The following is a 13,957-nucleotide window of genomic DNA, read 5'->3' on the forward strand; positions in this document are numbered from 1 at the left end:
CTTCCATGTTCATAGCAGGATGATTCGCTTTAGCCGAAAGGTGGAAGCAACCCAAGTGTCTGATGATGGGGGAAGAGGGTCACACCTCAGCTTTGAAGGATGATTGAAATCTTCCTGTGCTGAAATCACCCTTTGATGAGCATTCACAAGAAATACAAATATCTTCATATTCTTTCCCCATTCAGAGAGATCTGTCAATATACCTCTTTCCCAGGCCTCCTTGTCACTAGTTTTCTAGTGATGTTCCTTCCAAAGTTCCTGATCTTACAGCAAAACCATTTTTGACAGCTGGTGAGTTAGTATAGACTCCTACCTGGGGCCATTTCTTCTTCCAGGCAAAACGTACAGCCAGGTGCACTGTTTGCGGTTTTCCCCACCAGGAAGATCTCCTTTCACTGTCCTCTAGGGATGCCCCCGAAACGGACCATAGTGCTACCGCACCCAGTTTTGGATTCTGAACCCAGTTCACTCTGACTCTGAAGCCATAAACTGTTCCGTTCTACTGCTGCCCACTTGGTTTCATCCTCAAGGTTCTGGTTTCACACTCTTTGGAGAGGCCCACCCCAGTAGAAGGGTCTGTTGCTGGTCAGGTCTCCTCTCTGTCAAGTTGAAGTGGTTCCCCATTCTGGATCAGCTCTCAGAATGCCTGCTCATAAGATGAGTGTCCCAAGACTGGATTCCCCATGACAGCCCTTTGAATACTTGAAGGTATTGGTTGAGCCCTCCCTCTAGGCATTTCCGTCAGCGTCATATTCAACCACTGCCATACACTGTGATTTCTAGACTCCCCTCTAAGGGCCTCCAGTGCCCTAATATGATTCCCGCAGCCACAACGTAACCTCAAGACTCTGAGACCAAACCATGAGATTATATAGATTTTATTTCCAAGGACAAGAAAGGTTATCAGACAGCAGGAAGTGGACAGAGTTAGCTCTTGGACAGCTATGTTCAGCCAACAGATGTTTCATGAGTGTTGAACTGTGAGCAGGACATGAAGAGTCTGGTGATGGATCCTGGCCATGGACCACTAAGGACAGGGTCAGGAAGAAGAGCTCGAAGGAGCCCCCTTCTTGACGTCAACAGCAGTGATACAGAATGAATGTCAAATGCCTCTCTTCCCCACCCAAAGCCCCTTTGTTACTCACGGGAGGTGGGAACCAGTATCAACGTCAAACTGGCCTGGGTCCTAGAATTAATGACGCTTGATCCTGTTGACACGATGAATGGTGGTGATGGTGATGGATACCTTGTTAGCCCTGAGTCACCCAAGCGTGCCGTTGCTGACAGCATTCCTGTTTTGATGCCTAAGCAAGATTAGAACGGTCTCGTAGTTGGTTTGTTCATTTTCCAGGCATTTTAAGAGGTACTTATTAACCTGCTACTATGTGATCTAGCTAGTGAGCAGCAAGGGACTTCTCACTGCCTTTGATCTACACTTTGATCTAAGCTACAACTCCTGGTTGTCTGCATTTTTGTAGCCTCAGTCTTTCGGGACCTTTTAGTTCTCAGCTCTGTTTAACATTCTGTCCTTCTGTTTGCCATTTAAAAATTTCCTATGATTGTTTCTTTTAAATACTGAGGAGGGTTTTGGGCAAGCACACATTACTGCTTAAAAAGTGCTCAAGATGTAATAATGGTATATTGTTTCAGTAAGCCACAAGTAGTCTGTCAGTCTGTAAATCTATCATCTAAATCTATGCACAGACAAACATACAGACACAGACACACACATATTATGTTTAGAGTGAAATACACACATACCCAGGGACACACATCCATGGTAATCCTGTCACCATGGGGACAGTTCTACAGGGGCTTAAAATCATCGCTTAATGTATAAAGGTAACAACAGGTTCTATTAGTTCTTGGGATCTTGCTCTTTCTCAGTACCTGCTGTAATGAAACTTACATAGCTCTCCAGTTTAAGGAATTCAGTGCTCCTGTCAACCATGAAAACCTGTTTGTGGGCGCTGAGTTATCTGACTGTATTTAAGGAGCATTTGTCAAATTATCACTACTGCTTTCATGATTGTCACGAGCATTCTGTTGAGGGCGGGCAGTGAATGATGGGGGGAAGCAGCAGGGTGAGACTGAGGGCTCTTCGTGGAGCCCCTGGGAGCCATTTCTGTGTGTGGCGTGGCCATCCAAGACAGGCCACTGACACATCAGTCACAGCGCTTCCCAGGTGGATACAGTAGCCGTCCTCGTTTGGGACATCAGGACACACCCGTGGGCACTGCTGGGCTGGGCAGGCAGGGTGTAGGGTACTTGCTTTGCCCTGTGAAGTGAGGCTGCCCTGCTAGAGAACTCCAGGCCCAGATGTGTGAGGCGTCATTGGCAAGGATGCAGTGCAGGGGGTACCAGCCCACGAGCTCTCCCCTTCCACCAGCAGGTAGCTCAGGTCCAGGGCTGAAGGGGGGTTACACCCTCATGCAGAGGGCTCAGGGAGAGACCTCCGAAAACCCACAGATGTTTCACAGGGAGCCGGGCTGGTGTGGTGACAGCAGTGGGCCGTGCAGCCTGGGCTGAGGGCTGGCTCCGCCCCCAACACGCTGTGTGGCTTTGGAGCATCGCCTCACAATCCCAGCCTCGACTCTCCCTCAGGGAGCCGAGGGGGTCAGTGCTCAAGACTTGAGAAACCCCACGCGTCCTCCTCCCCACCTCGGGGAGGTGGCCTTCTTGTGGTGATTACATTTTACGTTTTTCTCTATTCCCCCCACCATGCCCACACAACACTCAGAAGCATGCCTCCTACAGATGAGCTGTGTGGCACAGAGGTCCAGAGCTCCAACGTGAGAGTCAGACAGACGAGGGTTTAAATCCAGCTCAGAAAGATGGGTTCCATCAAAGTGCCCATCTCATAGAGCTGCGTGAGGACACAGGTGACCAGGAACACCAGCAAGAGCCTGGCAGGGGAAGAGCTTGTGAGGACGAGCCCCAAGAACCTTGGAGGCTGGGCCCAGAGCAGCTCCGTGCCCTGCAGATGTTTCCCTCTGTTGTATTCAAATCTGGTAACAATGGGCCCGCCGTCCTGGGAGGGGCTGAGGGTGGTCCCTCAGCTCCCAGCAGCCTGAGCCCACTAGAAGGGCAGCCTCCTCCTCAGCTGGACGTCTGGACCATGGACAGTGATCTGAGTGACGCGGACAGTAAGTATCACCAGGGAAGGCATGGGGTGCCCGCCTCTGCAGGGTGCTGAGCTGAAATTTTCCCACTGCCCTCAGTGCTGTCCTGGTTCTGCATCTGTGCTGCTGAGAGCATCCGTTGCTTCTTTCCTCCCTTCCTTCCTTCCCAGTGTGAAGCCCGTTTGCTGCCTGCAGGTGGCTGTTCCATTAGGTGCCTCTGAGCAATGTGGAAGGAAGGTAGAAAAAAGCAAGGTGAGAACTTTTCTTCCAAGCTATGTAACACCGTAACCCGTCCACATCTTACATTCTTTATCCTTCTTTTCTTTGGTTGTTAGTCCCCCTCTGCCCCCACCGCCCTGGAGCCCAATGTGAGCCTGAATATCAGGATTCTCATTTCAACCACAGTTGCTTCAGTTCTTAGATGAGGTTAATTTTAAAGAAATGTGAGTGAAAGGTCTTTACACGTCATCTTCCTCTAGCAAAAATCTCACTAGTTCATTACTGCTCTTGAAACATAGCCCAGGTGACCCCGTCTTGTCATTAGTGGGACAGAAATACAATAGTAATTTAAGGACTATTAAAGAGATGAAGAAGGAAGTGGTATTTTAGGAAGAGATGCACTGTGTTTTTAAAAAGGAAGTTTCAAGCCTGAATTTGGAACTGGCAATGTGGTAGAATGTCAGACTGGGAATTGGGAGGCTATTGTTCAAGTTCTAGCTCTGCTGTGAATTGGCTGTGTGATCTTGGGCAAGTCACTTAACATCTCTGAGCTTCAATATCCCTATCTATAAAGGAAGATCGGGCAGGAATTCTTAATTTGAGGACCATGAAGGTGAGGACAAAATACTGTGTGAATGTGCTTCGCGTGTGTGTGTGTATGTGCTGGGAGCAAGTGGGCACAACTTTCATTTGAATCCCAGTGAGGTCTGTGACACTGGCACATTTTCAGAGTTACCAAACTTGGTGATTTTGAAGGCGCTTTGCAGGTCTAACACTTCATTTTTTTTAAATGCTGGTATCTCAGAGCTTTAAGCTTCCGAGCTGAAGTGAGATATAAAATGGACCCCTGCTAATCTGAGAGAGAACTCAGGTTAAATTTTGTTGGAATCCTTTTTTATATTGAAGTGAGAAACTGTACAGAGATATTTTAGCATGAATTTGGGAAGGGCCTCATCTGATCTCTGATATTGGAAATTGTGTGTCCATAGTCTTATTTAATAGGCTTCCACTAACATTTGAATGCAGTCTTTCCTCTTCAAAACACAGCTCATTAGCATTCTTTCAATTTATACTTGGAGTTTCTTTTAGTAGGAATGAGCTAGGTCAGACCTGGATTGAAATCCAAGCCCTGCCATTTAACTGCTGTGTGACTTTGCCTAAGTCACTTAACCTCACTGAACTTTATTTCTCCCCTTAAAAAAAAGAGATGGTGTCACCTTGCAGAGTTGGTAAAAGATTAATTGGATATAAAGTGCCTGATACATCACTCAGCCCAGAGTAGGCATGGATAATGATCAGATTATGTCCCCCAGAGCTTTAAAATTAAACTGCTATTAATGGAAAATATTATTACTGTGATGTTTCTGTTTTGGCATCAAGTCTTGGAAAACAAGCTGAGAGGAAGGTGAGCTCTTTTTAGTTCCCTTAAAATTCTGAAAACTCTGATTCTGCCTTGGGGTCACACTATGTGCCGGTTTCCAATACAGTAAACCCTGAGGCCAGCACTTAGGGTCTACTGCAAGGTAGGGGATTGTCCAGAAATAGAAACTAGGTTGATGAAATCTGAAACAAGGTAAAAATTTTTTCCAGGTTTCAGAAAGGGAGCCTGCTATGGGATCTGTATAATTCAAATGTCCCTTCCTAGGTGAGAGATGGCTGTCCACTTTATCCAATTGAGTTACCCTTCCTTGTCACAGAAGTGTTGTCTCCTTGGTTTATGAGTCTATGATGCAGGCAGCCTCAGAGAGAGAATATCTTCTGCCAGTTACACAATTTGGGAACAAAGTAGGCATGGATAGGGACATTCTGGGATGTGGTACCCTGGTACCACATGGAAGTCATGTGGCCTTAAAGGCCTTTTAGTATCGCCTTCATCAGATGCCAGGATACCTCTGACAGCATCCCCGACTAGAGGTAGCATCACCCACCATTGACTGGAACACCTCCTGGGATGGACTGGTCCCCCTCCTGCAGCTGAGACTGTCACAAGTTCTTTCTCACACTGAGTTGGCATCTCTTTCTTTGGAGCTTCTACTCTTTGATGTTGGTTTTACCCCCTCAAGACTACTTAGAATGTCTATTCACTGTTTAAAATGAGAACCCCTAGATGTCTTTTCTTCTTTGACTTGCCAAGGTCCTGTTTTTTCAGTGGTTCTAGATGCAATGTGGTTTCATTTACTCTTAGAGGGGAATGTCCTTGCACAGAGCTAAAGAGGAAAAATCCCCTCCCTTATTCTAAAAACCATACCTTTTATAATCTAACTTCTTTTATTACAGACTGACAGCCTTCCCAGGAATGGTGAGCAAGAGCCTCTTTGAGTAAGATGGGCTGTAACTAGAGCCCCTGGTAATTTTAGGAGGGGGCGTCTGTGGTCCAAGACCACAGGGTCTAGATGGTACCCCGTTATGCCTTGGCATTGGTCTCTGGGGAAGGGGGCAGTGGTCTGAAGCTGCACCATTGTCACCATCTGTGACCCACTGCTGATGAGATGGGACACTCTCCTTGGTACCCAGGCCAGCCCTGCTCTACAAAGCCTTATTCATTAGTGTGGACCCCGCCCTGGCTGAGTTGGGGTTTGAGACCGGATCTGAAGCCATCTCCGTAAGTTGATGGGAAAAGATGCCAGACTTCCTGGCAGGAACCCTGCTGCCCAGAGCCTGTGACTGACCATGGGGCCTCATGCTTTTCACACGTCCCTTCGGGTGGAGGCGCAGCTACTCTGAGCCTCCTGCGGGTCGGCCCTGGGCTCCCAGACACACCTGGTCTCCCCAGCAGCTGCACATTTCTGGCAGGGGATCGGGGACTGTGGGTTTCTCAACTTCTAAAGGAAAGATACAGTATCCCGTCTTGGGAATGAGTAAGAAATAAAAAGCCTTAATGAAACTGTATTACAGCTTAGAGATGGTCTGGAGGACTCTCGCAGGCCCATCAGCACAGATGTCTCTAGCCTGTAGTTCCCATCGTTTCTCTCAGTGACACCCTGAGCCTTGCTGTAGGGAAAGATCAAGACCCTAACAAGTAAAGTGATTTCCCCGAGACAACACAGTAAGGGAGCTATTTTGTGCTGTGCTCATGGCTGGGGGACCAGGATGGCTAATGGGGGAGGCAGACCCCACATGGACTTTTTGCAGATAATTCTTATAAAGCCTTTCAGAGGAAGCAACAACAGAGAGTGGGAGAGAAGACTGGGGGGCCCGGAGAAGGGGAACCACACATGGGCCGGCCTTGTGGGAGGTGAGGTCTGGGCTGAGCCAGGCTGGGCCCAGTGACGGGGGGTGTCGTGGGCAGGGACAGCCAGAGCAGGGGCTGGAGTGTGTGTGTGTGATGCTTCTGTGTGTTGGGGGGTAAGTGCAGACATCAGTGTCATGACGTGGGAAGTCACCTCTGGAAAGGAGATGACTCTCAGAAAGCCCAGCCTGCATGTGGCTCTGTCTTGGCTCCAGAGCACTTTCTCCAGAGGCTGAGTTCCACACGCCAACTAATTGACAATCAGCTGTAACATCTGCTGCCTTCTCATGGAACCAGAGGGAGCCGATAGCCCCGAGAAAGACTTCTCCCATGTCTTCTTCCCCCTGTTTTTTTTGGTGGTTATCACACCCACGGTGGGCAATCTCTTTGCTCCCCCAAATATTTTCGCAATGGCTCCTGCCTCAAAGCAGGCTTGCCTCGCTCTCTCTCATTTCCCATTTCTGTTCTGTTCTTAACCCCACCCTCCCACCCCCACCGGTTAGCTGTCTTCCCTTCTCTCTCCCCTGGACAACACAGGAAGGCTTTTGCCCCATCGTGTGGGCTGACAAGACTCTTTCCTTCCTGCCCGACAGGTAACGTAGGGCCATACCTGCCAGGTTCAGGAGCCTGGATGTTAGCTGTGGGCAGTAGTGAGCCACTGCGGTGTGTAAGGTTGGGGGTGACCTGGTCAGGCTTTCTGGTCTTGCTGGGAAGGCCTCCAAATGGTGTAGCCAATTATTTGTTTGTTCTTCTTGGCAAAACAGTACTTTTTCTTTTCTTTATCTTAGGATCACTTGAATCTCCTTCTTTTTAAAATTATTTTCCATTGTGGTAAAATACACATAACGTGAAATTTACCATCTCACTGTGAGTGTACGGCACGCTCATGTTATTGGGCAAGCATCACCACCATCCATCTCCAGAATCTTTGCGTCTTGCACAACTAAACTCTGCCCCCGTCAAACACTGGCTCCTCTCCTCTCCCCCCGGTCCTTGCAACCACCATTCTGCGTTCTGTCTGTATGAATTTGACCACCTGAATCTCTCTTGCACCATCTTAAGTATAATGCACACCACAGGCATGTATGAGCACCACCTGTATGCAAGAGTTGGCGGGGAGGCGGGGTGGTCCCTGTCCAAAAGGGGCTCTCACACCTATTGAAAGAGGCAAGATGTAAAACAAAGGAAAGCAAGATGGCAGTGGGGGGCCGTCTGCCCAGAGACGTGGCCTGATTTCAGTGCTTTGACAGCATTCATCTGGAATCAGGGGCAGAAGACGTGGACTTCTTTGATCTCTGAAATAGAGGGAATGGCACTTTAAAAAGAGAAAGCGAAAGGGGTTATCATGAATTATGCCTTTCCCTATAGGAAAAAATTCCTTCCTATACAAAAGAAAACTAGCTGGTGCCCAGTGAGCAGAAACACTGCCTGAGAAGCACTTTGCAAAGCTTTCGCAGTGACCGCTTGATGTGTTTGCAAGGATCACTGGGGTGTCCACCTTCCAAGTGGGAAGACCACTGAGCTTGGAGTCAGGATGTGAGTTCTAAGTACTGTTTCTGTCTTGGCTCTGAGTGTGTGAGCTCGTTGCCCCCAGTCACATCTCTGAGCCTCAACTTGTTCTTCTACGAAATGGGCCAAACAGTGGTTGTCTTGAGGTGCAAAGAGGAGACCATGCAGCATCTCAAACCTGGTGCGGCCTGTGTTACGGGGCCCTGGTCCAGCTGGACAGTCGCCCTGGAACTCAGCCCAGACACCGTAGAAACTGTGACGCGGCTGGTGGCCCCCTGCTGAGTGCCCCATGCTGGGCGCCACACGAAGTCCCGTGACGTCCACATTCCTGTTGTGCCCAAGGAGATCTGCCCAGGAAATGACACGTCCGCCTGTACTGCAGCCTGGGGGCCTTTATTTTTGTCCGCAACATAATGGAGAGATTAATTTAGCTCTGACGAATGGCCAGAGGTCAGGGTGGCTCCCGGTTGATGGATGGAGCTCTGAGTTTCCCACCTCTCATTCTCCCCCTCTTCCTGCCCCTTTGTTTGGTTTCCAGCAAGACATCACGGCCACGTGGCATTTCCCTGTCTTTTTGAGGAGGAAAGTATTGATGCCCCAGCAGACCCAAGACTTCTGGGTGGGCGGGGGCCCTCCCAGGGAAGGCGGCTGGGATAGCCTCGCTTTTGTTTCCACGCCTGACATCTTCACTCTTGGCTTAAAGGAGCAGTGAGAAAGAGACAGACCCTCCCTCCACCTTTCTCATCCCCCTCAAAACTCATCCACACAGGCGAGTGTCAGGTCAGGATGGGCAAAATACAGCTCATGAACCAAATCTGCCCCACTGCCTGTTTTGTAAAGTTTCACTGGACCCAGGCCATGCTTACTCAATTGTCTATTGTCTGTAGCTGTTTTCTGGGCACAATGGCCGAGTTGAGTGATGGAGACCGACTGCAGGGCCCTCAGAGGCTGAAATATTTACCACCTGGCTATTTGTAGAAAATGTTTGCTGGTCCCCAAGTCCCTGGGGGCTAGAATTGCTTAGAATGCTAATAAGCTCATTAGAAGCAAAGCAATATTGAGAATCAAGGTTTGAAGAATGATTCTGGGTGAATTCTCATCCTGGGGATTTGGGGATACGTGCTTGAAGCTTGGGGACGATGTCACTTTCCATCACACCCACCTCTGCCCCAGGGCTCTCACCTCTTTCTCGGCGGAATTATTTGCTTCCTGTTCAGAAAAGTACCCCTCCATCTCTAAATGTTCCATTTCAGCTTCCTTTGGAAGTTTCCTGCAAGGAGGAAGAAACTTAGAGATGTGTATTTCTTATTGTCCAAGGACAAGCGCATTCCTAATTGGGGGTTGTGGGGAGCAGTAGAGCAGGGTTATTTATTTGTTTGAATGACCCCACCCTGTGCCTCCCTCACTGCTCTTGGCCACGAGTTTCTGGATTTCAGGTTTGCTCATCACCTGACATCTGTCTCCGCTTCCAGATAACCTAGGCTGTTCGAATTTCGAACAAGGTCTGCTTCTTCATCGGGTCTTTGCTTTTATGAAACTCCAAAGGGCAGGACATGTTATTTTTATTTTTTGTAGCTTTAAAGAGCTGCGAGAAAGGGAAGGATCTAGGCGATGAGGTGGGTCAGCTGGAAATGTTACCTGAGTGTGCTGCAGTGATTTCGTGCAGACAGAATCCCCTTCCACTGACCATTTATCAGCTCACCCTTTAAAGTCAACTTCCTGTGGTCAGTTGGCCACTAGAAAGACAGAGCTGAGGGATCCGTGTTCCCCAGCATGGGGACTTCAGGGAACAGGTTTGAAGGGTGGTCCGTGGGCAGGAACAGGAGGGAGGAGTTTTTGTCCTGCTCTAACTCGACTGCTGTGCACCCTGGGGATACTGGAGTGACTCTCTGAGCCTCAGATGCCTCATGTCAAGTGAGGTTAGAAGTCCTGCCTTCCACACCTACAGGTGTGACGGTGGGATGAGGCAACAGGTTTGTGGGATGCTTCATGAGTTGTCCTGAGTTTCCAGAGGCCAGTACTAATAATATGCTTTTCTCCTTGGAGTCTCAGGGTAGTATGTACCTATGTTACAGCCTGACAGATCAAGATGAGGTTTTAAAAACAGTGAGATAGTGTGTCTTCCACCATAGGGTTTGCCTCATAGAAGGTACATGGAAAGAATACCAGCTTTGGAGACAGAGGAACTTTGGTTTGAATCCGACTCCTTTACTCGTCGGCTGTGTGATATAGGGCGAGTCACAACCTCTCTGAGCCTCAGTCTCCTCATTGGTCGAGTGTGGTAGTGCTAGTGTGTCAGTTCGGATCATCCAAGAAACAGACACCAAGATGGCATGAGACATACCAGAGATCTCTTGGAGACCTGTGAAGGGAGAGGGGGAGAGGGAGCAGGTGTAGGCAGGGACCATCTTTGGACCACAGTGCAGATCAGACCCCTGTGAGAGAGGAGAGGGCAGCAGGAGGAGCCTCGGACCCTGGTGTGGCAACAAGAATGTCTTGGCCAGGTCTGTGGAGAGACTCAGAATAAAGACTGCCCAGTAGAGGAAGCTGCGTGACAAATCACCCCACAATGAGGTGCCTTAATAACATTTTATTATATTTCATGATTTCGTGGATAGGAATTTGGACAGGGCTCGGCTGAGTGATTCTTCTGTTCCATGTGTAAGTGACGAGGGTCTGTGTTAGTTTGAGCTGCTGTAACAAAAATACCATAGACTGGGTGGCTTAAAGAACAAACATTCCTCGCTGTTCTGCAGGCTGGGAAGTCCAAGGTGGATCAAGGCACCAGCAGATCCGGTGTCTGGTGAGGACCCTCTTCTGGCTTGTAGACAGCTGCCTGCTCCCTGGGCACTCCTAGAGCAGAGGGGTCCATCCTCGAGAGCTCATCTGAACCTAATCATCTCCCAAAGGCCCCACCTCCTAGTACCACTCCACTGGGGGTGTGGGACTCAACATATGAATTTGCGGGGTGCAGACATGCAGTCTTTAACAGGGTCACTCGGTGTAGTCAGCAGGTAGCTGCTCTGGACTGGAGGGTCCCACACGGTTTGCTCATATGCCTGGTGGCTTGGCAGGGTGGCTGGAGGCCGGGCTCCACTGGGCCCCTCTCCACGTACTCAGGGCATCTCCACATGGCCTGTCCAGTGGGACAGACTGATTTCTTACCTGGTAGGTCAGGGAATCAAGAGGCCAGAAGTAGGAGCTGCAGTCTCTCCTTTGCCCCCTGTGTTCCCTTGGTGAAGCAGTCCGAAGCTGCCCAGGTTCAAGGGGGAGGAAATGTAGACTTGTCTCTTGATGAGAAGAGCATCAAAGAAATGTGACCATCTGGTACTCCAGATCTGTCCCCTCGGGCTATGGAATATGTTAATGTTTCTAAAGCATCTGTGACTGGCTGGAGCAGGGGCCCGGCAAACTGGAGCTGCCCTGCTTCATGGTTTTCTCATCATTCTTATTCCTGCTGCCACTGTCATACCCCCACCCAGCCCTGCCAGCCCTGCAGGTGTGTTGTGTGTCCTGAGGGGGCTGAACTGAGACTGACTTCAACTGTGAGCCACTTTGTGATGCACTGCTCCCCACCCCCACTCGTCAATTTCCTGTGAAGTCGCCATCTTCCTGCTCTTCCCGCAGGTGTGGGCGACCTCAGCTTCGAGGCCGAGAGTCCTCTGGCGCCCCCGGCTGAACTCCTGGAGAGGCTGCCGAGCTGTGACTGGCTTCTTCAAGGGGACAGTAAGTCTTATGGTCCATGGGTCTTGGGCCCTTCAACCTCTTCTTGGGGCTTAGCTGGTTGTGGGAGTGTCTCTGGAACAGGTCAGCCTGGGATGGCTCCCCTGTCCCCTGGGGGCCCCGGGAAGCTTCTTGTCACTGTTGGGAGGGGACGGGAGGACAGGGGTCCTGTGCCCGTGGCCCTTCCATGACCATGTCCATTTCCACTGGACCCCAGACTGATGCTGTCTTAGAACCACCATTCTTCTTCTTCTTCTGTGTTTTCTCACGTGCAGCCAGCCCCCCCTTCTTTCACCCCGCAATTACCTGTGCGTTTGAGCCAGGTGTTTGACTCCTCCCCTCTCCTCCAGGGCGCCAGATATTCTTCCCACCTTTGGAGGCCCCAGGGAGACCCCAGGAGCAGAGGTGCTGGTCCCCGTTCCTGGAGCACGGGTGAGCCCTGGGGACCCCATGGAGCCATCACCATCCCCCACCCCCAACCTGGAGCCCTCCTCAGGGATCTCAGGGGCCACAGATCTCAGCCCAGGCAGAGCATCGGGGCCCCAGCCCCACTGGGTCAGATTCTCTAGGGATGGAGCCTGGGATTGTGTTTTTCACCAAGCTCTTCAGGCTGGTGGGCTCGCGAGCCAGGGTTGAAAACCATAGTCAACCTGAGGGTTACAGACTCTGGCCCACCGCCTGTTTTTGTCTGTCAAGTTTGCTCGGCACGTGGCCACGTGTATTTGTCTCCTCACTGGCTGTGGCTGTTTTGCACCATAACGGTAGGGCTGAGTGGTGAGACAGGCTGTGTGGGCCACAAAGCCTAAAAATATTTATTGTCTAGGCTTTACCGAAAGTCTGCTGACCCCCTCTTTGCTCCTGGGAGCGTGCTCTCTCCTTGCTTGGAGGACTTGGCGCAGAGCTCCGGCTGTCCATCCAGCTTTGTGTGGACAGGATGGGGTGCCAAGCTGGGCGGCTGTGTCCTGCTTTGGAGGGTGTCTGCCTGGTGCTCCTGGCCCCACTGCTGCCTGGAGCACCTGCCTTCTCTTCCTGGTGGCAGCCCAGGGGAGGGTCTTCCAGGAGGAGGGGAGGGGTCCAGAGAGAAGGCCGAGGAAGGGTCATGCGGAGTCTGCCTTCCCACCCACTGCCGCTTCCTCCCGCCCAGCAGGCTCACGATGAGTCTCTCTGGGCCCTGTTGTGGGAAGTTTCTCAGCCTGGGTCTTCTCATGAGTGTTGCTCACAGCTCCTCTGGCCGAGGTCAAGGTCCTCGAGGGGCAGGAGCCTTGTCTAGCCTAACTCTGCCTCTTTCCAGCTGTGTGACATCTAATCTTCTCTGGACCTCAGTTTCCCATATCTGTAAAATGGCATAATTCATCTTTAGTGTTCTTTTTTGAGTTTGTTTGTTTCTTTTTGTTGTTGTTGTTCAAGTTCTAAGATTCCGTCAGCGCTTCTCCCCAGCCCTACGTTTCAGGTAAAGTGCTTTTACTGTCCTCTAGAAGAACCTGTCCCTTTCCCACCTGGGCATCTGTTCTCACAGCTCCTGATGCTGGAGGCACCCTCCCCAGATGGACGCCAAGGGCTCGACTATGGCTGGGGACCACGGCCAGGGCCCCCCTGTCTCCGGGCCTCCATTTCCATCTGCACAGGGAGGGGGCTGACTGGCCTGGGTGAGCCCGCAGGCTCTCCCCAAACCCGCTGCCCCTCTGCTTGGCCCCAGCAGAGTCCCCGTGGTGACAGAGGAGGTGGCCCGGGAAGCCCTCCTCAACTTCGTGAACTCCAAGTGCTGCTACGGCAGCGCAGCCGCCACTGACCTCATCATCCAGGAGCTGAGGCAGCAGACCCTGTGCAGGGTGAGGGGGCAGCTGGCGGGGACCGGGAGGCTCAGGGTGAGGGGGCAGTGCCTGCGAGTGGCAGTGACATTGAAGTCCTTTCTGCCGCGTCTTGGGTCTGTAGTGAGTGATAATACGAGGAATAATTATTCTCAGTGGCCAGTGAGCAGCTCGAATGCACTAGGCATCTGGAAACCACATTCATAAATATCTCACCAAACCCTCAGAGCTGCCCCACACGGCAGGTGTTATTGTCACCAGTTAAGAGGAGGAACTGGATGTTTAGAGAGGTGGAGTTACTTGCCCCTGACATGCAGCTAGTAGAGACTGAGCTGGGATTCAGACTC

The 13,957-nt window shown here is 50.8% G+C and overlaps 1 protein-coding gene across 18 annotated transcripts in view; it reads left to right on the forward strand.

The window, feature by feature from the left end:
- The first annotated feature begins 3,040 nt into the window (after window positions 1–3,040).
- SSUH2 (ssu-2 homolog) overlaps window positions 3,041–13,957 on the forward strand; it is a 109,622-nt gene continuing 98,705 nt past the window's right edge. For 14 of the 18 annotated variants that reach the window (XR_012499862.1, XR_012499861.1, XR_012499864.1 and 11 more), the window contains exons 1-4: window positions 3,041–3,146; window positions 11,707–11,805; window positions 12,153–12,234; window positions 13,499–13,631. Coding sequence is in view for 8 of the 18 variants with exons in the window: in XM_074344425.1 (XP_074200526.1) it covers window positions 3,119–3,146; window positions 11,707–11,805; window positions 12,153–12,234; window positions 13,499–13,631 (342 nt within the window). In the remaining 10 variants the exon portion in view is untranslated. Of the gene's footprint in view, window positions 3,147–3,306; window positions 3,375–11,706; window positions 11,806–12,152; window positions 12,235–13,498; window positions 13,632–13,957 lie in introns of those variants that run through there. The other 4 variants (XM_074344426.1, XM_074344429.1, XM_074344430.1 and 1 more) reach the window with 3 other exon arrangements.

This window comes from Camelus bactrianus, chromosome 17 (genome assembly GCF_048773025.1).
Source record: "Camelus bactrianus isolate YW-2024 breed Bactrian camel chromosome 17, ASM4877302v1, whole genome shotgun sequence".
Classification (NCBI taxonomy): domain Eukaryota; kingdom Metazoa; phylum Chordata; class Mammalia; order Artiodactyla; family Camelidae; genus Camelus; species Camelus bactrianus.